The 24,732-nt window shown below is 42.1% G+C and overlaps 1 protein-coding gene across 4 annotated transcripts; it reads right to left on the minus strand.

Annotated features, from left to right (window-relative positions):
* LOC138764957 (achaete-scute homolog 5-like) lies at positions 1-24,708 on the minus strand. Of its 4 annotated transcripts, XM_069941464.1 has the most exons (4): positions 14,495-14,785; positions 14,283-14,374; positions 12,278-12,394; positions 1-1,100 (listed from the first exon to the last, which is right to left on the minus strand). In XM_069941464.1, the coding sequence occupies exon 4, from the start codon at positions 705-707 to the stop codon at positions 108-110; it is 600 nt and encodes a 199-aa protein (XP_069797565.1). In that variant the 5' UTR covers positions 708-1,100; positions 12,278-12,394; positions 14,283-14,374; positions 14,495-14,785; the 3' UTR covers positions 1-107. The 4 variants fall into 4 exon arrangements, with proteins under 4 accessions (XP_069797565.1, XP_069797567.1, XP_069797569.1 ...); XM_069941466.1 differs by lacking the exons at positions 14,283-14,374; positions 14,495-14,785 and adding an exon at positions 22,604-24,708; XM_069941468.1 differs by lacking the exons at positions 14,283-14,374; positions 14,495-14,785 and adding an exon at positions 14,799-15,044.
* Between the last annotated feature and the right edge of the window lie 24 nt (positions 24,709-24,732).

A 24,732-nucleotide genomic window follows, 5' to 3' on the forward strand; every position in this document is an offset into this window, starting at 1 on the left:
CATGAGTACGTTTTATTTATTAAAATTGTTCTCCTTTGTAATAGAACAGCAGAACATGGATTCTGGGCAAGTGCTTGGGAAGATTTAAGTGGTCGTAGATTGCACCATCAGCTGCGGTCTGAGGCGGATTTGTTCCTGCCCTCTGACTCACAGTCAGGAGAAGAGTGTTTTGATTCGCCGTCACTGTTGGAGTCCTGGTTGGTGGATGAAGGCTTGTGAGCCTTTCTGTTCTTCTGGGAGTCCTCGGTCGACTGTTGGGGGCTCTCCGGGTTGTGGCTGAGTAAGTCCTGGAGGTACTTGATGTACCTGACCGCGGCTCGCAGGGTCTCCACTTTACTCAGCCGTTTCTCTGCCAGTGCCCCAGGAAGGTGATCGCGGAGTCTGGCATAGCCCTCATTCACACACTTGACCCTCTGCCTCTCCCTCTCATTCCTCTTTTGGATGAAAGCTGGCTCAAAGGGACAGTCATAAACACCAAAGTGTCCATGGAACGGCATGTAGGGAAACATGCTACCGTATGTATCATAGTAGGTTGACTCCAGGCTTGGGTAGACAAGAAATGGAACATGAGCCAAGCTGTCGCCATGGGAAAGGTGCTGGTTCGGATGTGTGGATGGGTCAGGCACTAGAGGTATGCCCAACTGCATGTAGTTAGGAGCGCCCACTGCCCTGCTGTCCATCAGTGACCTGGGATAATTTCTGTTCATCTTGAATCTTCAGCAGAAGATAAAGTAGGAATTCCACGATTGTTAAAAGCATTCAACTGATTTCTGGGTTTCCTGACTGTACTGGCCCGATTGGGACATCAGGAGGAAACAACACTTTGCACTTGCTGCCAAGTGTTGGAACATTAGCCAGATGTGCTTCTGAAACGATACACTTCAAAGCATGCTTGAGACAAGCCTAAACTGCGAGGTCCTCTCTAACCTCCCCCTGACTGAACTCTGAGCTTAACACTGGTACTGAGTAGGACGTGAAGTAACGGGGTTCTTTGGTGTACCAGAAACACTGGCCATTTGTCCAGATGCAAAAGTTGTCGGAGGAATTGTACTGAGGAATTTCACTTTGTTCAGATATCTTTACAATGGAGCAACCAAGCCCTAGAATGAAAAGAAAGTGATTATTCCAGATTTGTGCAATTACTGTCAGTCATCTATATAGTCACAGAGAAGCACAGTACAGAAACAATTTTAACCCTGAACCAGCTTATTCCCTTCAGGATCTCCAACTCCCTGCAAATTCTGCACACTCGAGGCAATTTTCAGTGGACAATTAAGCTGCTAACCCACATCTAAAAGGATTGTGTCAGTATAAAAGGTGTGTGTCTGTATAGGGCTTGAGTTATAAGGAGAAGCTGGATAGGCTGGGTCTCATTTCCCTGGAGCAAAGGCGGCTGAGAGGTGACCTTATAAAAATCCTGAGGGTCAGAAGTAAGATGGATTGTCACAGTATTTTTCCCAGTATTGGGGAGTCTAAAACAAGAGGGCATGGTTTAAGAAGAGAGGCAAAAGACATAAAGGATTTGAAGGACAAGTTTTTCCATGTGTTGGTGGTGCATATCCGGGATGAACAGTAACTATCCCATGTCACCAATAGTCCAAGCTTCCAAAGGAAGTGGGTTGCCATAGGTGCTCTGTGGCTAGTAAGGTTGAGAACCACTGGTTTAATGGGATGATGGCCAAATGGAAGCAAATGGGTCATTCTCAGCAAGACACTGGGCCAAAGGGTCTGTTTCTGTGTTATATACAGGGAGAAATGCAAAGTCAACATAGACATCACCTGAGATGAGAATTGAACCTGGGTATCTAGTGCCCCTTCAAGGTCCTTAAGCATTTTCAGTTAACAATAGAATATTGCATATTATTTTGAAGCAGTCAGCAGAGTGTATTCAAATGGGGCCATGAAAATGTTAATGAATCTGAAAATGTGTTAATGGCGATGAGTCAAATTGTCGTAAAGCACCTGTTCTTTAGAGAAGAAGCCTGAGCGAAATGGGACATCAGATCACAGCAATGTGCTCGACTCTTAACTGGAGTTGCCTTGCAAGTCATTAAGTTGCATTACATGGCACTTCTTCATCCACATTCTGCTAATCAATGTAAAAAAGTACCCTTTCTGCTTGTTCGAGGCCAGTTTAAGGATGCTCTCATTCAAGAGCTGTGCATAATATGTAGAGAATAGCATACCAAAATTTGGACTACTGCAGTTGTCCATTTTCTAACCCCCCCTCCCAAAATGGGTGGCAGCAGGGGTCCAATCCACTAACCATCATTCTGGCTCAGCCTATTGAGTCTAGGCCAGTTTGCAAAGAAATATCAACACTTCCACTCCCCAACCTTTTTTCCTCTCAAAAGTCAATCTATTCTACTTTGATCCACTTACCTACACACACTAATTGCTCATCAACCTACCAGGATGTTTCTGGGATATTGGAGCGACACCAGGAAATCCAATGGGCCATAGAAAGAATTGCCAACTCTATGCAATGGTCACAATTGAACCCAAGTTGTTGGAACAGTGTGGGAGCAGCTGAGGATATGTATATAATACATGGGTGTTAATTGTTCTCAAACAAAAGTGCTTAAAGTTACATTCCAGAATGTGAACCTGGGCCCAGAAATGGCTCCTCTTCTCAAGACTAGGTTCTTTAATGCAGGAAGGTCAGATTGGAGAGGAAATTGAAGCAGATACCTGACAAAGCTGATAGAAGATAGCCCTATCCCATCTTCCCATATTTCCTGCTGTATACACCACACAGGTTTATGCCACCCTGATTACATTATTAATTTGAGGTGAGATTAGGTTGGTGCTCCAGTGTTACATCAACTGATAACCATGCTGAGGAAATAAAAAATACCTGTTAGGATACACTGGTCGATGAAGATTATGCTTCATGAACACTTTTGGGTGTATTTTATAGATTATGAGCTGCCGATCACAAAATTCATCTTAAAATGTTCCTATAATTTACTGTTTTTTTAATATATAACTTATTTTTGTGATTACCTGTCATATTTTTAACATGCTTCAAGCATACAAAACATGAGTGCAACATGTCATTGAAAATTCATTTTCTGCATCTGTACTTGGACGTCTTCCCTGCTGATCTTGGTGCAGTCAGTGATGAACATGGTGAAAGGTTACACCAGGTCATTGCGACCATGGAAAAGCGATATCAGGGCAACTGGAATTTCATCAATGCTGGCCGACTACTGTTGGACGCTGACACAAGAGGCACCAGATGCTGAGTACAAATGAAAATCAGCATTTTGAGGTCAGTTGAACTAACTCAATGTGTCAGCGTCATTATGTGGTTAAACAGGCTAAATTCAATTAAAGTTAATGTATCATTTCTCCAACTTCCTGCATGATGCAGCAAATCTGAAATTATCTTTGGGTTCAGCTTGAAGCTGTCTATCTTAATCCTCATTTTTTTTTTCAGGAAGCAAACTTTTGAAAAAAATGTGTTGTCCAGTGTCATTTGGAATACTGGATACAGTTGTGGCTGCTCCAGCTTCTAAAGTTGTCAGTCAAGGCTCAGTGATCGCTCTCACACTTCTAGTCCATGTTCTATTCCAAGACACCAACACATTTTACAGCCACCAATAGAAAAGGGGTGGTGCTACCTTTTGATGACACATGAATCCAAGGTGCTTCAGTTAACAATGAAATAGTCTAATTAATTCATAATGTCCCACATTTATCCAAATAGGTGCATTCTATCCAGAGCCCTTTGTGAAAATGGATTAACTTCTTTGCTTTCCAATCATCATTTCTTCCAGAAATACACCAGCCCAAAGTTTGGAATGAATTATTGGGAGGAATAAATGTACTGCTTGAAACAAAGCTAGTGCAAGGTACTAAAAAGGTATCTTCTCTTCACTGTAAAACTAGGTTCAGTTGTGGAATCATAGAGTTATACAAGGTGGATACCAGCCCTGAAGCCCAACTTGACCAAAATTTCCACCATCATTAGTCCCATCTGCCTGCATTTGGGCCATATCCCTCTAAACCAATGGTTTTCAAATTGCCCCCCTCAACTCGCATTCCACCTTAGCTCCATGATTAGTAAGGGATTGCTTAAGGTGGTATGTGAGTGGGAAGGGAAGGTTGAGAATCACTCCCAATTGTTATTGAAATATTTTGCTTGAGAAAAATTGTCCTCGGCCCATTTCCTTTGGAGTTATGAAACCATGCACATAATGAGCCAATTAGGTACAATTAAAGCAGTGGTTTTCAAACTTTTTCTTTCCACTCACATACCACCTTAAGCAATCCCTTACTAATCACAAAGCACCTATGGCCTAGGGATTGCTTAAGGTGGAATGTGAGTTTAGGGGGACAGTTTGAAAGCCACTGATCGAAACCCAACCTCTCCATGTATCTATCCAATTTTTACTATCATTGCAACGGTACCGGTCACTACCACCTTCTCTGGCAGCCCATTCCATACACTCTGTGTAAAAAAAAAATTACACCTCAGTTTCCTGTTAAATATCTCCCTCCTCACCTAAACCTATTTATATCATATCTACTAGCTTGGCAGTGAATAAGTGTGATCTTCAGGGATTTTTCAAATCTCCAACAGAATAGGCAGTGATTGACCTAACCTGCCACCAATTTCAAAAGCCAAACAGGTCTATCACAACATAAGCCTTGCCTCCAATATTCCAGAACTGAAATCATTAAAGTATAAAGTGTTTCACAGTAAAGATAAAAAAGACAAAAACGGGAAAACTGAAAACTATTCAGTCTGATGCTGCATCTCCACCCTAAGTGTGATGAACCTGTTGAATATTTCCAACAAACGTTGGATGGAAAAATGTACTAAATGTAAAAAGCAAAACTCTGAGAGAAAGATTGGAAACAATACATCATTACCATTCACTACAACACACTGTTCTGGTTTTAGCTTCACGTTGTTTGGATTTTTATTGGTGATAAAGTATGTAATGGATACTGAAACACTGAATCAGAGATTGAAATGTGATGAGCCAGGGCCTCTGACATAAACCTATTTGTGAACTTCTTCACCAATTTCATTCCATTCTGGGTCACACTGAAGATATGATTGGGATGAGATTACTTCAGGTTTACATGGTATGACTGAAGAGACGTTTTGGAGGTTTGCTGAAAACTTGGCTTTGGAAAGGGGAACTTGTCTGGGCTATTCTTTCCGTGCTAGGTAACTTGAAAATGGGCATGGAATAATGCAATGTAATCCCTAACATTGTGAGAAAGGCAGCAGATTAAATTTGACCACGGCATTATTTTACATGATCGTTGCATGCATCCAGAAATTCCCATTCTGGCTGTATCACCAAAGTACCCATTATCACTTGCCTTGTGCCACCTTAAAACCGGTTGCACTCCATAGAGGGATCGTGGCTGAGATTTCAGATCAAGATTCCTTTATTGTCATGTTCAGAACATGTATTATTACATGGAGTTGCCTACTGCTTGCCGTAAGGCAAAGAGTCACCATTAGTGTCACCTGGTGCCTCTTACAGTAAGAGAGAAAGAGAAGCAAAAGACAGTCCCTTCAGACTGTCTGTGGATTTGCCTCCAGTGCTCCCTCTGTAGATGCACAGACTCATGTTCGATCAATTGGCAATCTGAGCTCCAGATCCAAACCTCCTGTGCGACCAGGAGCCTGAGGCTCATTTGAGAGCCTTTCTTCCCCTTGAACCCTGGCTTCGATACCTGGTTCCCATGAGCCAGTTTCCATCAGCCTGCAGCCCATGTGGGTCCCCCAACCACAAGTCGCCAGCAGCCCGCAGCTCGTGTGGGTCATTCAGCTGCTGAGCCCCTTGCGGGTCTGCTGCCATGATCACCTTGCCTGTAGGGTCATTTCCTCTGCTTCTCCTTCTGTACAGGGGGCGTTCTCCCCATTTTTAATGCCGTGCTGGTCTGCTGCTCTCCCAGAGTCAGCAGACCTTTGTGGCCGCTGCCAAGCACAGGCACCGCCATTCTGAGCACAGAACCCGTGGTTAGAGGTTTTTTAAAATGAAAGACTGTTGGCTCCTTTAACAAACCGCTTAAAGCCCGTACGGAACCACCAGCATTAGGACCAGGCAGTTGAAACTTCAGAGCAGCACTGTGCCTTCACTCACTGCTCTCCCAGCTCTGCAGTTTGCTGCGATTGCAAGACAGAGCGTGTTTGTGTCCTGATGCATCGGAGATTTTGGTGCAAGTTGTGAGGAAAAGTGGAGAGATCCTTTGTCCACAAAGATAAATGACAGATGCTATAGACACATGTTGTAGAGGCTGTGGAGAAAGGATGTGGAGTACATGTCCATGAACATGGATATTGCATTAGAAGAATTGTGATGATCAGAAATGAGTGGCCAAGAGAAAATGAAATCAACTTCAAACAGTGCGTCCTATCAACTGCACCTCATTCATTGCTCCATTAAATGTAGCCTTTTCACCAAACACACTACTACCTCTGGTCAATCAATAGTCTGTCCTTCACCTCCTATGTTGTACCTCCAGCCCCCTCACACCTTTAATCCAATAATTCACGACTCTCACAGATTTGCAGTTCCTTATCTATGACAGCCATATTACCCCAACACATTGACTCATACACTTCGCTCTTTCTCGTAGGACTAGGGTACAGGAAAATTCAGGAATAAAATAGAACCTGAGATCCTAATTTTCCTTCTCTCTTCCCAAATGTTGCATCAATTCCAAATGCTTTAATATCTTGCATGCATGCATTTTAATACAGAAACTCGGGGCTCCAGTTTTGTGGCTCCTGCTAATATCCCCTTAGCTGGAAAACTTCCTTCCAATCGGTTCAGGTGACCCAACCAATGCAATGGCCTATAACTGAAATGTGTTGCTCCATTTGGTAAATTTAGCTTTGGAGAACCTCTGCAATGGTGACCCTATCTTCTTCTTTGGCTTGGCTTCGCGGACGAAGATTTATGGAGGGGGTAAAAAGTCCACGTCAGCTGCAGGCTCGTTTGTGGCTGACAAGTCCGATGCGGGACAGGCAGACACGATTGCAGCGGTTGCAAGGGAAAATTGGTTGGTTGGGGTTGGGTGTTGGGTTTTTCCTCCTTTGCCTTTTGTCAGTGAGGTGGGCTCTGCGGTCTTCTTCAAAGGAGGTTGCTGCCCGCCAAACTGTGAGGCGCCAAGATGCACGGTTTGAGGCGATATCAGCCCACTGGCGGTGGTCAATGTGGCAGGCACCAAGAGATTTCTTTAGGCAGTCCTTGTACCTTTTCTTTGGTGCACCTCTGTCACGGTAGCCAGTGGAGAGCTCGCCATATAACACGATCTTGGGAAGGCGATGGTCCTCCATTCTGGAGACGTGACCCACCCAGCGCAGCTGGATCTTCAGCAGCGTGGACTCGACGCTGTCGACCTCTGCCATCTTGGGTACTTCGACGTTAGGGATGAAAGCGCTCCAATGGATGTTGAGGATGAAGCGGAGACAACGCTGGTGGAAGCGTTCTAGGAGCCGTAGGTGATGCTGGTAGAGGACCCATGATTCGGAGCCGAACAGGAGTGTGGGTATGACAACGGCTCTGTATACGCTTATCTTTGTGAGGTTTTTCAGTTGGTTGTTTTTCCAGACTCTTTTGTGTAGTCTTCCAAAGGCGCTATTTGCCTTGGCGAGTCTGTTGTCTATCTCATTGTCGATCCTTGCATCCGATGAAGTGGTGCAGCCGAGATAGATAAACTGGTTGACCGTTTTGAGTTTTGTATCCCCAATGGAGATGTGGGGGGGCTGGTAGTCATGGTGGGGAGCTGGCTGATGGAGGACCTCCGTTTTCTTCAGGCTGACTTCCAGGCCAAACATTTTGGCAGTTTCCGCAAAGCAGGACGTCAAGCGCTGAAGAGCTGGCTCTGAATGGGCAACTAAAGCGGCATCGTCTGCAAAGAGTAGTTCACGGACAAGTTTCTCTTGTGCCTTGGTGTGAGCTTGCAGGCGCCTCAGATTGAAGAGACTGCCATCTGTGCGGTACCGGATGTAAACAGCGTCTTCATTGTTGAGGTCTTTCATGGCTTGGTTCAGCATCATGCTGAAGAAGATTGAAAAGAGGGTTGGTGCGCGAACACAGCCTTGCTTCACGCCATTGTTAATGGAGAAGGGTTTAGAGAGCTCATTGCTGTATCTGATATGTAGATAACAGATGGATGCTGTTTCTCTTCCCTCTCCATGTGTATGACCTACCAGCATTTTCCAATCATGTACAGGAATGCTCTGTATGCATGCTATATGCACAAGCATTTCAGTCTTAATATTAAGCTTGCAGTTGTTCCATGATCCTTTATTTTGCCTGCTGAAGGTGGAAGGATCTGTTTCTGGTGTGAGCACTGAGTTCTTAATCTGCAAACCATGGAGGAACCTCGTCAGCTAAACTATTGAATGGTATTCTAATTTAATCTCATGAAGGGGAATCTTGTGCTACTTTGTAGCAGCATGAGATGTTTTGTATGTGCTAGAGCATAGAAAACTGTAGCACAGTACAGGCCTTTCGGCCCACAATGTTGTGTCAACCTACTCAACAAGCTAAACCTTCCAACTTCACACCCACAACCCTCTATTTTTCTTGCACCAATGTGCCTGTCTAAAAGTCTTTTAAAAATCCCTATTGTACCAGCCTCCACCCCTGGCAATGTATTTCCGATACTCACTAATCTCTGTGTGAGAACAAGGATATGAGCTGGTTGAGATTGGCTCATGGAAACTAAGTCTCCCGAAGGGCCTTGAAAGATCAGAACCAGGGGCTTAGGAGGGTGCTGGATAGAGAGGCGGCCATGTGGCTACAGAGGTTCAGGAAGTGTAGGAGGCGGCAGCACTGGAGGGGGTGACGGGATCCAAGGTCACTCTGAAGGGACTCTCGTTTGTTTCTCTTTCTCATCTTGGTTGAAGCTTTTCTTCATGTGCCTCTCGGGCATACAAAAGTGAACAAATTTGGTGTATCACAAGATATAGGAGCAGAAATAAGCCCATTGAGACTGCTCTGCCATTCTAATCATAAGCTTATCCATCCACCCACTCAGCCATCCATGACAATAAAGGAACCTGAACTTGAACCAAAAGCTTTTGAGAGGTAATCCATTTGTTCTTGCCATAGATTGTGAGCATTGATGAAAATGGCAGAACCATCAATGAATGATGGCTCTCTGACGAACACCCTTCTGATTCCATTCTTAATCTTGAGTTGTACAAGCTAAAGGGCTTCACGTCCAATCTTGCATGGAGGTGCACACCTCGTTTCATGTTTTTAAACATACCATTATGAAGTACTAGTGAGTGATGTAGAAAGGAATAAAACAAATTACCAATTACCAAAACTAATATTGACGCAAAATAAGTTACTCCCTTTTACAATAGATAACCTTTCCTTTAGAGAATGGGAGAAAAAAGGGATCAAAAGAATAGAAAATTGTTTTTCAGGAAATAGATTCTTATCCTTTGAACAAATGAAAGATAAATACAATATAACTCAAGATACAGTGCTGGCATATTACCAACTGAGATCCTACTTGAAGGACAAATTGGGAAGCAGTCTGAGGTTACCAGAGGGAAGTAACTTTGAATATGTGATTACAGATACAATGATAATCAAAAGATTTATAACAAATATGTATATTAAACTGCAAGAAAAGGAGAATGAGGAAACAAATGGTAAAACTAAACAAAAATGGGAACAAGATTTAAATATAAAGATAAAAAAAGAAACATGGGAGAAGTTATGTTCTGGAACGATGAGAAATACAATAAATACGAGGTTACGTATGATACAATATAACTGGATACACAGGCTATACATTACACCTCAAAAGTTAAATAAATGGGACCCATCAGTATCTGATAGATGTTTTTGATGTAAAAAAGAAATGGGAACAACAATTCATGCAATCTGGACATGTGAGAAAGTAGAAAAATTTTGGGAAGATCTAAACCAAATATTAAATAAAATTACATAAAACAATATACCAAAGAATCCAGAGATCTTCCTCCTAAGTAACATAAAAAACAAAGAATTTGGAATTGATTTGGATGGTGCACAAAAAAGATTTGTTAGGATAGCCCTAGCCGTAGCAAAAAAATGTATTATGTCAACCTGGAAATGGAAGATAATTTGAAAATACAACAATGGTATATAGAAATGAATAAATGTATTCCATTAGAAAAAATAACATATAGTTTAAGAAATAATATTGAAATATTTGAACAAATATGGGAGCCTTACATGAAACACAATAGTGAAAACCTACCGGGGACATTCACTACCTAAATTAACGAAAGGAGAAGGAAATGAAAAGAATTGACTCAGTGGAATTTCTTGTTTATTTTTATTGAATGACAACATTGTTTGACTGGTTTAATGTATCTTAGATTTTGTACTTTAAATGGATGGGGGGGGGGAGGTAGGGAGGGTGGGATGGGAGAAGGGGGGGGGGAGAAAATGACACTGTATATATTTGAAAAGGAAAATGTCTGTATCATGGTCAATGTGGTTTATGGTGTGAAAAATAAAAAAATTTAAAAAAAAACTAGTGAGTGTAGGAGCTCATATTCTTGCTTCACAGCACTTTTACAATACTGTCTATTGCACCTCCGTTAAGTGGCAAAGTGGCCTTCATGTTGTTATAGAAGAAGCACACAGAATGAGATTTAACTGGGTTGCAGCATATCCTGTCTCTTCTTCAGTTCTGCCGACTGTTACATCCACAAACATGGGAACATTAGAAGCTGGTTTAGCCATCCTGCCTTTTAAGGTTCCTCTATCGTGGCGGATCCAAATTCAGCCTCAACATTACTTTTCCACTCTCTACCTACACTTCCCTGACTCCTTTGAAGTTTAAGATAATGATAGAAAACTTCAATTTGAACACAAAGATGATTTCAGATTTGCTGAATTGGAGAAACATTAAATAAACTTTTATTGAATTTAACATGAACATAATTGTACTGACACATTGCGTTAGTTCAACCAACCTAAGAATGGTTTTGCTGACGATTTTCATCTGTATTCAGCATCTGATGACTCTTGTGTCAGTATCCAACAATAGTCGGCCAGCATTGATGGAATTCCAGTTGCCCTGATACCTTTTTTCCACAGTTGCAATGTCCTGGTGAAACTTTCCTCCATGTTCATCACTGACTGCACCAAGATCCGCAGGGAAGACGTCCAAGGGTGAATGCAGAAAATAATTTTCACCATGTCCTGGTGAAACTTTTCCCCATGTTCATCACTGACTGCACCAAGATCCGCAGGGAAGACGTCCAAGGGTGAATGCAGAAAATGATTTTCACCATGTCCTGGGGAAACTTTTCCCCATGTTCATCACTGACTGCACCAAGATCCGCAGGGAAGACGTCCAAGGGTGAATGCAGAAAATGATTTTCACCATGTCCTGGTTTTGAATGCTTGAAGTAGACAGGATATCGCAAAAATGGGTTATATCAAAAAAATGGTAGGTGTCTGTCATTTAAGGAAAAGTTGGTTAGGTGCATGGATGTTTTGGGCAGAATGTAGGTAAGTGGGACTAGAGGAGATCACTTAAATCGGTACGGACGAGAGGGGTCGAGATGGCCAGTTTCCGTACTGATATTGTTATATGATTATATATATGATAGGAAATTTTAAGGTGATTTTCATGGCCAGCAGTCCAAAATCCATAAAATACACCCAAAAGTGTTCAGAAAGCAAAATCTTCGTTGTCTAGTGTAACCTGCCCAGTCCCACAGTATGGGGCAGATCTCCATCCATGCTGAATATCTAGTGTGCTTTTACCCACATTCCGCGCTGTTAACTGATCACTAGAATTACTACTTAGAAACATTTTTTTTTAAAAAGTGCTGCAAGGAAATGCTGTTTTAACACTGTACCCGGCTGTTATAAGCTGTAAATACTTTTATCTCTGGCAATAAACGCGGAAGTTGGTTAAATGAGCCGGTGAAATTGAGTGAGACTGAGATTGGCCACCGGAGGTGTCGGCAGCCGGTGAAGACGCGAGCAGGACGGCTCTAATGAATGGGAGGTCGGGAGAAGCGTGAATGCTGCCTTTCTTAAATCACTTCAGGAGGGAAACATTTGGACGGGAGTGAAGAATCAGTAAAAACATGGAATAATGAATATGACCGTGAGATTTGGGGAATTAAAAAAAAACACATCAAAATGATGAAAAGAGGTTTAGTGGAACCGGCGAGACCCCTCCTGTCATATATTCTCTATACTATTCCATTTGTATTTTTTAAAATAACCACAAATAATTATAGTTCTACATTCCCAATTTGCCAACTTACTGTTGCGAGGAACGAATCCAACTAATCTGTGCCCAGGGCGCCTCGGCGAGATGTCCAACGCAACTCTAATCAGTAGTTTGGGTGAACGATGCATTTGGTCGACTCTGGGACATGGTTCTAATAATATTTAAGAGAGAGGACCTATTAATAATCATTGATGAGACAGAGAACCCCCTCCCATCGCCGATTCCACACAAACATAATGAAAAGCGCATGCCTTGGGGAAGACTTCTCGGACTCGGTGAGTTGAAGTCCGACTGGTCCTCCCTGCCCTCGAGATGGACACATACAATCGGTACCGAATCTCTGCTCCTTCTTTTGTCCTTCCGACCCGAGCGATCCAAGGGTGAAGGAGGGTGCGCGTTTGACGAGGACAAATCCATCCGAACGTGCGCTCCAAGGGGGAAACCCAGTGAGATGCCGGTACCACCGAGAACTGGACTGGGCTTGATCCTTTCCCCACCTGGCCTGACCCCCTTCTTGGGGCACGAAACATTGATGCCGTTCGTTCCCAGGGCCTGGGCCAAACGCGCACAACTGCAGGGGCGGGAACCCGGTGCAAACAGCGAGGAGCTGGAGGGACCGAGGGTCAGGCAGGGCACGGCCGGAGGAGCGAGCAAACGTCCGAGGAGGGAGAGGAATGGTCGATGCCGGCCATTGGATACTGCCTCTCTCCGGCACTGAGCGGACCACAGAAGCGAATTGGGGTCCAGGCTGAATCCCCGCGCTCTTCATCACCCACGGCAGGCAGCGACTTGAAGAAGCAAAGCGAGAGCCGCATCTTTGCGCCCAATTTATGCTTTGAGAAATGGAACGAAAAAAGAACAGATAAAATCCCCACTTCTACACCTGCCTTGTCGACTGTGAGGTCAAGAATATTCTGATCTTCATCTGGAGGTTTTGCCCGAAGAACTGGTCCACCAGACACCAACTGTTTGCAAATGCAGGCAACAAAACACAAGTTCTATTCTCACTTCCTTCGCAAGGAAACCGCTCGGAAACAGACTCTTCGGCCCACCGAATCCATGCTAACCATCAAACACCAATTTATACTTCTACATTAATCGAATTGGGACAGGACCAGGGGTTTCAGAGAGCTCAACCAGTCAATTTAAAAAAAACCCAACTCGCTGATGGGTGAAGTAAAGACACAAAAGTGTTGTGGGAACTCGGGTCTCGCAGCCTCCAGAGGAGGGAAAGATATATAACCTATTTGCGCTGCTGGATGACCTGTCTTCATAGAACAAGATGGTTGCTGATCATATAGAAAATGAGCTTTATCGGCTGGTCCACCAAACGAACTTCTAGAGAGAGGAAGAAGTGCCAAGCATCGCGTCAAGTAGGCTTCAGACCAACTGATCACAATGAACAAGGGTGGGGGGGGGGGGGGGGAAACCACACGACACACACACCAATGCTGGAGAAACTTAGCAGGTCAAACCGAGCCTTTATGTAGCACAGGTGAAGATCCATCACTAACGTTTCGGGCTCCGGGTTATAAGGCTCAAGCCCGAAACGTTGGTGATGGATCTTCACCTGTGCACGGTTTGACCTGCTGAGTTTCTCTTCTGTGTTCTCCCCCCCCCCCCCCCCCACTTCACCACGGTGTCAACAGAATCCTGTGTTTTACCAATGCACCAGGGGTTGCCCGTGATAATTGAACTGGAATTGGAGAAACTCAAGAAATGGAGATGCTGGAATTCGGAGCAAACAACGGGCCAGGCAGAAAGGGACAGTCGAGACTTTGACTCGAGACATTGAGCTTGGGTTCCCAGACAGACTCGCTGTAAGTGAAAAGAGTTGGAGACAGTCCTTTTTCCCACAGAACCACGCCTGATCTTCGAGGGCAACTATCGGCTCCATTCTTTCAATGCCAATCAATAGCTTTGATCGCGAAGTAGCGTGGAAGAATAAAACTACAACATCAATATTTCAGCTCACTGTAAATTATTTGTATTCCGACCTCTCCAACGACAAACTGCAGATATTCATTCACCGGGTTTACCTGATATGGTATCTCCTGGGTCATAGTTAGATCTTACTCAAGGGAAAACGTCAGGGTCGTCCTGGTCTCACATGTCACTTTCTGTCAATCTTCTGTCAATAATCCAAATAAGATTAAATAATAACTTGCTTTTAACCAACTTCGTTGGACGGAGGATGAGACAACCATTTCAACTTTCCTACCTCGCTAAAAGACAGTCTGCATGAACTTACCTCGGGAATATTCTTTTTTTCCCCCCCCCTCCTTCCAGTGCGAAGGATCGATTTTTCTGACGGACGTTCAGGGAATGCAGTTAATTCTATAGTCCGGGTCGTGCTCGAATAAAGGAACGGTTACACCATGAGTGGACCCCGATGGTGCCAAAAGGATTCCTCTTCACCCGTTGTGGGTTCGTGTGTGCGCGATTGTGGGAGCCTTTGGGTGTGTGTTTTTAGTGCACTTTGGCAGAAGACTTGACTGGAGTTCTCATTAACACCCTGTGAGTTGGGAGTCCGTCAGGCAGCAGCAATCACATACCTGATCTCACTTCAAACACACTGTCAGCCCCAGGGCACTGCTTCCGTCTGAGTCATCCTGGTGCTGGAAGATGGAACGCAAACGAGGAAACTACGGCCCAGGACCGGGACTGAACAAGGAGGCAGCTGGTAGACCAGAAAGAACAAAGGGACAAGATAATGACACATCCAGCTCAACAAAGTCAGCTGGATAACCGAGGAAACAGCCTCAGATCGAAACATGGAGCGAGTTGGTGCACAGACATTTCGGAAGGGAAAGAAATGAACATCAAGTGTCTGTAGATTCGCCATGAGAAGGCAGATTGGCCTGTGGTCCGGTCGGAGACCCTCGCCAGCCCCGCACAGGCAGAGAACCGCAAACGAACTAGTAGTACCAACTGTGACTATTTTTCTTCTTCCCTTCATGTTTACCCCTTCCTAAATGTTATGTGTCGTGTTTTTATGTACTTGGAAAGTTGCAGTGTCGGACTTCCATTGCATCTGTCTATTGTACTCAGGTATATGACAATAAACTTCATTCGTTTTAAGTAACTGCTGCTCGCCTTCCACACTCAATTGAAGGGCTGATCTCTCGCTGTAACTACATTTTTGTACTGTGTTTTACTTGCACTATGAATGAGATGTTGACTGGCCTGCTTGCAAAATACCTCTACATCTTGATACGTGACAATAAACTTGAACTTGACTGAAAATACAAGTTCAGATAAATATTTTTAATACAATTTGAACCCTTCCATTAAGCTCAAGTATTGGTATTTCAAAACAATTTTTATTTTTAGTTGGTCAAATTCTTCTGAGGTGCTTTTAAATGCCAGAGACATCTAACAACAGTTAGAGGGCTTTTGTCAGCTGTGAGCATTCAAGAGGTTTGAGAATTTGAATGTTGAAAGATTGTAACAAAAACCTATCTGTGAGGAAATTGGATGGTCTTACCTACTCTGAATTATTTTTAACTTTTCTTTCAGAATATCCTACAGGTCCTGGATTTTTTAAAAACACATTATTTCATCATGGGTAATAGTAAGTACCAGGCTCAGGTCTCTGGGATCAATTACTGTAAAATTTTACAGTATTACCATGTGAAAATGTTATTTAGTTATAACTGAGAATTGTTTTGTTTTATCATTAATCATATTAATTTATCACTCATTAATTAACCATGTTGGGTTGGTAGAATTGTTTTTCCCTTTTTTTTCCCTAAGTACCTAGCCTGACCTGCTGGGTTGATATTCCAACTCTGTATTTTGCAACTCCCATATTCTTTTGTCTGTGTTTTTTTCTATGTTCTCCCTCCAACTGGTCTCATTCATTCATTGACCAGATGACATCTTTTCTCCACAGTCACCCCAGTTTTACCCTCTTAGAGACACCCCTACCCACAAGTGCGCAAACTTCTTTTCTCTCCTTCCCATTTCTGACAAAGGACTTTTGACCAAAAACATTAATGATCAAAGTTTGAAATTAATTGAACTGCCTTATGGAAGAGTTCTCAACATTCTGGCCATCCTCTGTATGTAGTTTATTTTCTAACTTCCTTCTTGAATGGCTCGGTCACTATTTTAAGGTAACATCCATTTGTCACCAATACCTGGAGAAAAGTTTACTCTATTCATACAATTCCTATCAAAATATAGATATTTCAATTAAATTACCTATTAAGTCATACATCAACTAAATGAGCATAATTTCTGTTGTATGTTGTCAATATCATGCAATTTTTAAAGCCTGATTACATTTTGAAAAATCTGAGCTGCATGACTTCCAGGACAAACATATACTTTCCAAGAGTTTAACTGTACAGTACATGATTCTATAGGCAAGACCAGTCACACCTTGAACAGTAGTACACAGACGTAGTCATTGTATCACAGGTGTAATGTTGAACATATTTCTTTTAGTGTGGACAAATCCTCTCATCACCAGGATCAAACTCTTCTACATTTCTTTCCTTTGATTGTAGTGGTGGGTAGGTGAGAAGATCATATGCTTAAGGTCAAACCTGTGTCTTGGTAGATGATACTTTCACTCTATTTCTCAGACTCTTCCACTCTCTGTTCTCCTCCCTTTCTTTAGATGCAGTCCCAAGTTCAACATATTTTTCCTACTTAACCTCACCCAATTTGAAAAAAGTAGATCTCAACATTAAATCTTTGGGAATGCAAACCATTGCAGCTTTTTGGATATTTTTGCGATCTTCTGCTCTCCTATTGCTCTTAGCGCCTATTAGATTTTTAATTTCATGACTGTAAACTGCCCTTTAGCGCATGAAAGGTCTGATCTGGATTCAATATGGCATGTGTGATTTATTGTAGGAGTGTTGGGAAAAGGAATGAAGAAGTTTGCAATGACCATTCACTACTTTGGTAGGTCTAGTCCTTGTGTGCATGGAAGAAGCCAGTGATTTGAGACTCATCTACTCTGTAAAAGAAGCAAAGGGACTTGATGGTGGTGGTGGACCGAGGGGCCTATTTCTGTGCTGTATGACTCCATGATTCTCAGAACACTTACGCAGCAGGATGCAGTTCACCTGCATGGATTAATGCTGGTGCATGAGAATCCCAGATTTTGATCTTTATCCTAGTGCAACAGTAAAGTACTGATTCCATAGAAAGGATGACCTGACAATTTACCGGTGAAATTAGTGCATCTGGAAACTAGTCGAGTGGCTAACATGTGAAGGCTCCAGTCCTTGAAAGGTCTTTCTGTGGAGCCACACCATTCTGCATTTAGTAACACTGTTACAGGGATGGCAGAGCAGAAGGTTGAAGAAAGGGGGTGTACTTTCTAACTAAGACTCTAGAATTTTGGGGAGTGAAGCCCACTCCAGAAGAAGGTGCTTTGTGTCAAAGGGCCAAGAGTCTCTCTTGTGTTACACATTCCAGAGCATGGTATTTTTTTCCAACATTGTTCCACCATCTCACTGAATTTGTGAATGCAAGAGCTCCTGCAGTTTGAGGCTACCTCAAATGTATTCAGTTAGAGCAAACAGTTGCGTACACCCTCCCCCCCCTTCACAAAATGCACTCACACATGCATAAATGCACACACACCCCACTCAGGCTGCTAAACACGCTCTTTTTAAAGAATTTTTGACTCTTCCCTTTAGTTCTCCAGCATCTACAAAGTCTTCCCCATGACGGAGTTTTGTTTTTCCCTCGAGTACAACTTCCATCTGTTTCTTTTACTTGGTTCACTATCATTGCTTTCTGTTTTCTTGCCTTTGATCAGGGACGTGCTGAGACCTGCCACCACACTATGCCTCTTTCCTCAGCAAATGTCTTCAGTTTGGATTAATCTGACGTGGATTTCACCCATGACATTCAGTGCATCTCAAATCATTTATCTTGGCGTATCACGGGATCCACATTGGAAGCCACGTACCAGCACATACGTACATGCTCTTGACCCGTTTTCAGCAATATGGCTTATGCCTTCTCAGAGTTGTCTAGGTCCTTAATTCCATGTCTTCAGCCACCTCTTCCAACACATCAACAAAACTCTTCTTTCCTTTCACCACCAAGGGTTGCAAGATCCAACAGTACTTTGATGCAAACACTCTTCTGCATTGATCTTCCTCATCAAGTTTATCTGAGGCCCTCACTCCTCTCAACCTAAATCTTCACTGTACTCTCATTGATCCTTCAGACTGTCCCCTCTCCAACAGACTTCGGCCTCAGCCTCATACTTCCCCACCTCAGTGAGTTTTAAGGTTGTACATGATGTTGAGCTATTATTCTGACTTTGTATTGTAACCATTTCTATGGGCAGGTACCTTCAACATATGCAGTGGGCTTGTTCTTGCATCATCAGAATTCAGAATCAGAATTTATTGTCATGAACAAGTTGGTATTTTTCGGGAGCATCTTAGTGCAAACATTCATATTATGACCATCTTACAACATTATTATGAAAAAAGAAAAAAAATAATAGTGTATGACAAGTAAGGCAGTTTATAGTTCATTGATTTTTCAGGAATCTGATGGCTGTAGGGAAAAATCTGTCCTTGTGCTGTTGAGTGCTCATCTTTAGGCTCCTGAACCTTTTTTCCTGATTGTAGCAGAGTGAAGAGAGGATTGTCTGGGTGGTGGGGGTCTTTGATGATAGAGGCTGCTTTTTTAAGGCACTGCCTCATGTATGGGGTGAAGTCTGGTGCCTGTGATGTTGCAGGCCGAGTTAACAACCCTCTGGAATTTATTCTTGTCCTGAGAGTTGGCGCCTCCATACCAAGCATTAATGCAGCCAGACAGAATGCCTGTAGAAGCTGACGAGAATCTTTAGTGACATACCAAATCTCCTCAGATACCACATAAAGTATAGCTGCTGGCGAGCCTTCTTTGTGATTGCATCAACGTGGAGGTCAGAAACTCGGAAGTTGAAGCTCTTGACCCTCTCCACTACCGAGCCCTCGATGAGGACTGGGCCGCGTTCCCCTAACTTCTGCCTGAAGTCAACAATAGTCTTAGTTTTGCTGATGTTGAGTTCAAGGTTGTTGTTGTTACACGATTCAATGAGCTGATCTACCTCCCTCCTGTACGCTTCCTCATGCCATTTGTGATTCTCCCGACAAATGTAGTGTCATCAGCAAATTTGTAGATAGCACTGGAATTGTGTCTGGCCACACAGTCATGGGTGTATAATGAGTAGAGCAGTGGGCTAAGCACATATCCTTGGGGTGCGCCTGTTTTGATAATCAGTGAGGAGGAGACGTTGTTTCCAATTCGTACTGATTGCGGCCTTCTGATGAGAAAGTCAAGGATCCAGTTGCAGAGGGGGGCACAGAGGCCTAGAGTTTGTAGCTTCTTGACCATCACTGAGGGAATTCCTGACCCACTTGGACCCTTCCCTCTTGCTTCTTATCCTCTCGATCTTTTTTTGCCTGCTGTCACTTATCTCCTCCATTCCTTCACTCCATAGCTGGATTTCCAGTACTGTGTTCACTGAGTCAACCTCAGATCTGACAACAAGGATGGTGCAGTTTTGCTTCACTATGACACTTCCTAATACCTCCTTCTGGACCATGACTCCCCCCCCACCCCCCAACCCATTGCTGAAAATCAGGCATTTGTTTTCCAGGTTGACCTCATCTCCGCTGATTTTCCCTGCACAGGCTCCATACTCACATTCCATACCCAGCTCCCCTTTATCCTTTTGTGATAAAGGATGTGTCTCTCCTTTATCACAATGACCTGAGGGCAACTTGGGATGGGCAACTAAATGCTGGCTAAGCTTGTGAAGTCCATATCCCTTGATCAATGAAAGAAAATACAAGGACAGTCCTGCAAACACATTGTTTCAGCCTGTTCTCTCAAAAATGAAAATCTTTTCATTTTTATTTTACTCCCCTATCCAGACTCTTCTCACCTGCATCTGCCAAACCGCTGATGCCTTCTGCTTCTTAGCCGTTTCCCTTCCTGGCCCCCAACTGGCTCATCTTCATAAAAGGGTGTCCAACAAAGAGCTGAGACCTCTTGGACAGGAAATTGGGCTGCATAAACACAGCATATTGTGCACTCGCAAAGTTATTTGTTTTGCATACCATGGTTTGAATATCGTAGATGTTTATGTCTGGTATGAACAAACTTCCCTTGAATTCAGCTTTACAGGGTGGTAGCCTGTTGATTAATCTTTTTCAATGATATGATTGCAACGTAATAATAAACACAGTAATTACTATTTTATGTTAATTATGTTTCCATTGCAAAGTAGTAATTCAGTGTACGGGAAGAAGGAGATATTAACTTTAATAATTAGAAACATGACTATTATATTCTACAACCTTTTTAAACAGCACAAATTTTGGGGATAATGTGATGTATTTTTGAAATGCATGTATTTAGATACATGAGAACAGAGAACATTACAGCACAGTACAGGCCCTTCAGTCCATGATGTTGACCTATGTAAACTTACTCCGCAACAATCTACTTTTTCCCTATCTTACACATCTAACCTATTTTTCTAATATCAATGTGCCTGGTTAAGTCTTTTCAATGTCCCTACTGTATTGTACAAGGCTCCACCACCACCCCCGCAATGCATTCCAAGCACCCACCACTCTCTGAGTAAAAATATATTTACCTCTGACATCACAACTAAACTTTGCTCCACTCACCTTAAACAGGTCCCTCTGGTACTTATTATTGTAACCCTGGGAAAAAATGCTGGCTGTCCACCCTATCCAAGTTCCTCATGATCTTATCATTTAAGTCATCTTTCAGCCTTTGTTGCTCCAAAGCAAAAAGCCCTCGCTCTGTCAGCCTTGCTTCATATGACGTTCTCCAATCCAGGCAACATTCTAATAAATCTCCTCTGCACCCTCTCCAAAGCATCAATATCCTTTGTGTAATTGTCCTTGGATTGAATCTATCTTTTCTGCAGATAGAAAATGCTGGATCCAGGTTGGATGTTCAGCCACAGAATGTGATCTCTACACAAGTATGCAGTGTGCTATCTTGCAGTGTGCATTATTTAATAATCAAAACAAGGGCCTCTCCTCTTCCTGTCACCACTCTACGTACCCTGGATTATGTTTACTGAAATTTAAGATGGTTCGGGTCTATACTAACCTCATTGACATATAGCTCAAGTCTGAAGGAATATACTTTGTTGTATCAGGCTGATTTAATATCATTCAAAATTTGCACTTCTGAGACATATTAGTAAGCTAAGTAATAGGATGAAAGATTAAAGAATACTTGTATGGTTTATATTTATATTCAAAATAATTACACAATATACAGGGCATAGTCATTACATAGCCTGGACTAGCTACTGGGATGCTCATTGTTAGAGTTGGTTTCTAACTTCTGTAAATCAGGATGTCCAAATGTTAGCATGTGTAATGTAAATAGATTCCAATTGATTTTAAAATATATAGTTGAGAAGGATGGTAAAATAAATATTGGTTAAAATCCTCAGATTATTGGTTGCCCAGTCCCAATCTTCTTTTCAGTATGGATATTCCTTCGGTCAAGTCAAGTCAAGTCAGGTTTATTATCAGCTGATTGCACAAGTACAACCCGATGAAACATCGTTCTCCGGTCCTCAGTGCAAAACACATGGACACACAACCAGACATAACACGGATACAGACAGATAATACAGATGAAGGACAAGTATTCTTACATAGAAATAAATATTGTTTCATGAATATGAGAGCCTCAGATGATTAATTTGAGTAGTTCCTTTGGTCATTCAGTATTTTTGCTGCCTGTGGGAAGAAGCTGTTTCTCAGCTTGGTGGTGCTTGCTCTGCCAACGGGAGCAGTCAGAAGATGCTGTGAGCGGGGTCCTCAATGATTTGTGCACCCTCTTCAGACAACAATCCTGGTAGATCTCATCAATAGGGGATGGGGGGAGGGTGGAGGGAGACTCCAGTGATCCTTTCTGTCACTTTTATAGGCCTGAGGAGTGACCGCCGATCTATTTCTCTGCAGCAACCGTATCAGTTTATCACAAAAGCCAACAAAGTTCAAATTTCTGTACTATGCTACTAAATACTTTGCAGAAAATAAGGTGCAAACTACCTTTTTGCTTTGCAAAAAAATGTATCTCAGAAAGGTGGTATGTGAGTGGAAAGAAAAAGGTTGAGAACCACTGGACTAGGCAGAATAATAGTTCAACACAGATTAGAAGGGCCAAAGGGCCTGTTTTCTGTGTTGTAATAATGTTCCATATACCGCATATATGATCATTCAATTCATCAGCCCAGGACAGTATGATCCATATGATCTCCATCTCCAGTCTCTTCTCATCTAAAAAGTCCTCGTTTATTTAAAACCAAACATATTTTTGATGTAAGCAGTACCTTTTGATGAATTCCAGCTAAGTTGCCATACCAAGAGCTGACTGACCCACTGAATCTCCTTACGACGCACCAGCATTTTTGCCTTGCACAGGCTGATACAATATTTGACCTAGGACAGAAATGTTGTTTACTTAGTTGAAATTTCCTATTTAATATAAATATAATCCGTTAAAGTTGCTTGATTGTCTAGTTAAAATGTATGTTGGTTAACTATTTTCCATAAGTGCCCAAATGAGAAAACTCTACTGGAATGGAGTTGAATTTCATAAGTAATGATTACATTTTTTGCTCTATCTTGCCTCTTGCTGAAGTATACGACTTGTCAACTGACTGCAGATAATTAATCTCTTCCTCAAACTTTATCCCAAACTAATGGTGTTGGAGATTTACTATACAAGAATAGCAGAAATGCTTAAATGTGCAACAAATCTGCTCAATCTAGTGCAGTGACAATTGCTGTGATCAGTCATCCATGTTAAGCACATTCAAAGCTCCACATAGCAAAAATTATCAATTGCTATATATTCAGAGCCTAATCCCATGGTTTCCTTATATTGTCTCATTAAAGTTAACTTTTTATTAAATTCCATTAGATACTTGCCATGAAATGTATTATATCAATTAAAGATAAACTCACTAATGCAAGCATACCTATAAAGGTTCAATCTCTCTTTCAAGCAATAAAACAAATGAAAAAATCTATGGTAAACAGGGGCAACTAGCATTAGTGAGTCATCAATTCTATCCTGTAGAAAAGGACATATTTTTTATCAGGCAAGTATTTCAGTGCTCTGGCGTTGTTTAAATGTCACTTTGGAAAAATCATGTTTCCCGTAATGTCATAGCCTCAGCCAGTTGTTTTAAGTAAACACCAGGTAGGCTAATGAAATAAATTTATATCATTAAATTCTTCAAAGGCTAATCAATCTCAAGATTCAATGCAAGGGCCAATCTCATGTACAGATGTCCAGTAAGAGGGATAATTCAAAGTTCTTGGACAACATTTTCAGAATTCCCCATGACAATCAGCTCAAGGGAAGTTATTTTGAAAGGCTCAAAAGCACTTAATTCAAAATCCAACAGCAGATCTCTGACACACGAGCAGGGTGACAAATTCTTTTTAGACATACAGCACCGTAACAGGCCCTTCAGCACCATGAGCCCTTGCAGCCCAAATATCACAATTAATCTACAATCTGTGTATGTTTTGAAAGGTGGGAGGAAACTAGAGGACCTGTCACAGACAATGTACAAACTCCTTTCAGAGAGTGGCAGATTTGAACCCAGTCCGCTGGCAGCGTTGTGCCAACTGCTAACTATATAACATTCCACACGATAGACATTATTTACTGAATTTTATTCAGTCGGACTATGATTTTGAAAGGAGAAATTTCACAATATCAGTAGCCGTTGTCTATACTATCTTATTCATTAATTGCACTTCATAACCAGCCCAAAATTATCCTTTAAAACAAATTCCCACATAAAAAATATACTTCAGAAGTGTTGAATTTTAAAGAAACAAATGGGTCAGGAGCTCTAAATTTCAACTTCATACTATTAGAAAGGAAATTAAAGAGTAAGTAGAATAAGAGAAAGTTATGATGAAATCTATGGCTTCTAGAAATGGGACCCGAGAAACCTCGCTAATTAACAACTGAATAACAATGGCATGACTGAGGCCTTTGCAACTTCTGAGATACACCCTCATTCAGAGTGTAAATATAAACCACTCATCTGGTGATCCAGTTTATTTCCCATTTTTGACAAAAATCCTTCTTGAATTTACTTTATTTAAGACATCTCCAGAGAAAAGACTAATTGTAAATATACAGTGAGAAAGTGATTTTTCTGATTATAAAGTTCCTGGATTAGCAAACTATTTAATTGGGTAGTAAATGATATTGGACAAATGCAATATTATGTAAAGGAGAGACAGATAGAGATTAAAAAAAAAGGAAGAAAAATAGAGAGAGATCGAGATCTGTACACTTACTGCTGTACCTCAGGCTTTCCTTTTCCTGGTTTTCGACTAGTCTGAGCTGTTACAGGCGGCACCTTGGACGTAAGATCAAGAAGATCTCTTCTGGAAACAATGTGAAAGAGATGAAGGGTGTGGATAGTGCACA

The sequence above is a fragment of the Narcine bancroftii genome, chromosome 5 (genome assembly GCF_036971445.1).
Source record: "Narcine bancroftii isolate sNarBan1 chromosome 5, sNarBan1.hap1, whole genome shotgun sequence".
Taxonomy (NCBI): Eukaryota; Metazoa; Chordata; class Chondrichthyes; order Torpediniformes; family Narcinidae; genus Narcine; species Narcine bancroftii.

Excerpts from the sequence above, each read along its gene's own strand:
- LOC138764957 (XM_069941466.1), bottom strand. The coding sequence starts at position 707 with ATGAACAGAAATTATCCCAGGTCACTGATGGACAGCAGGGCAGTGGGC.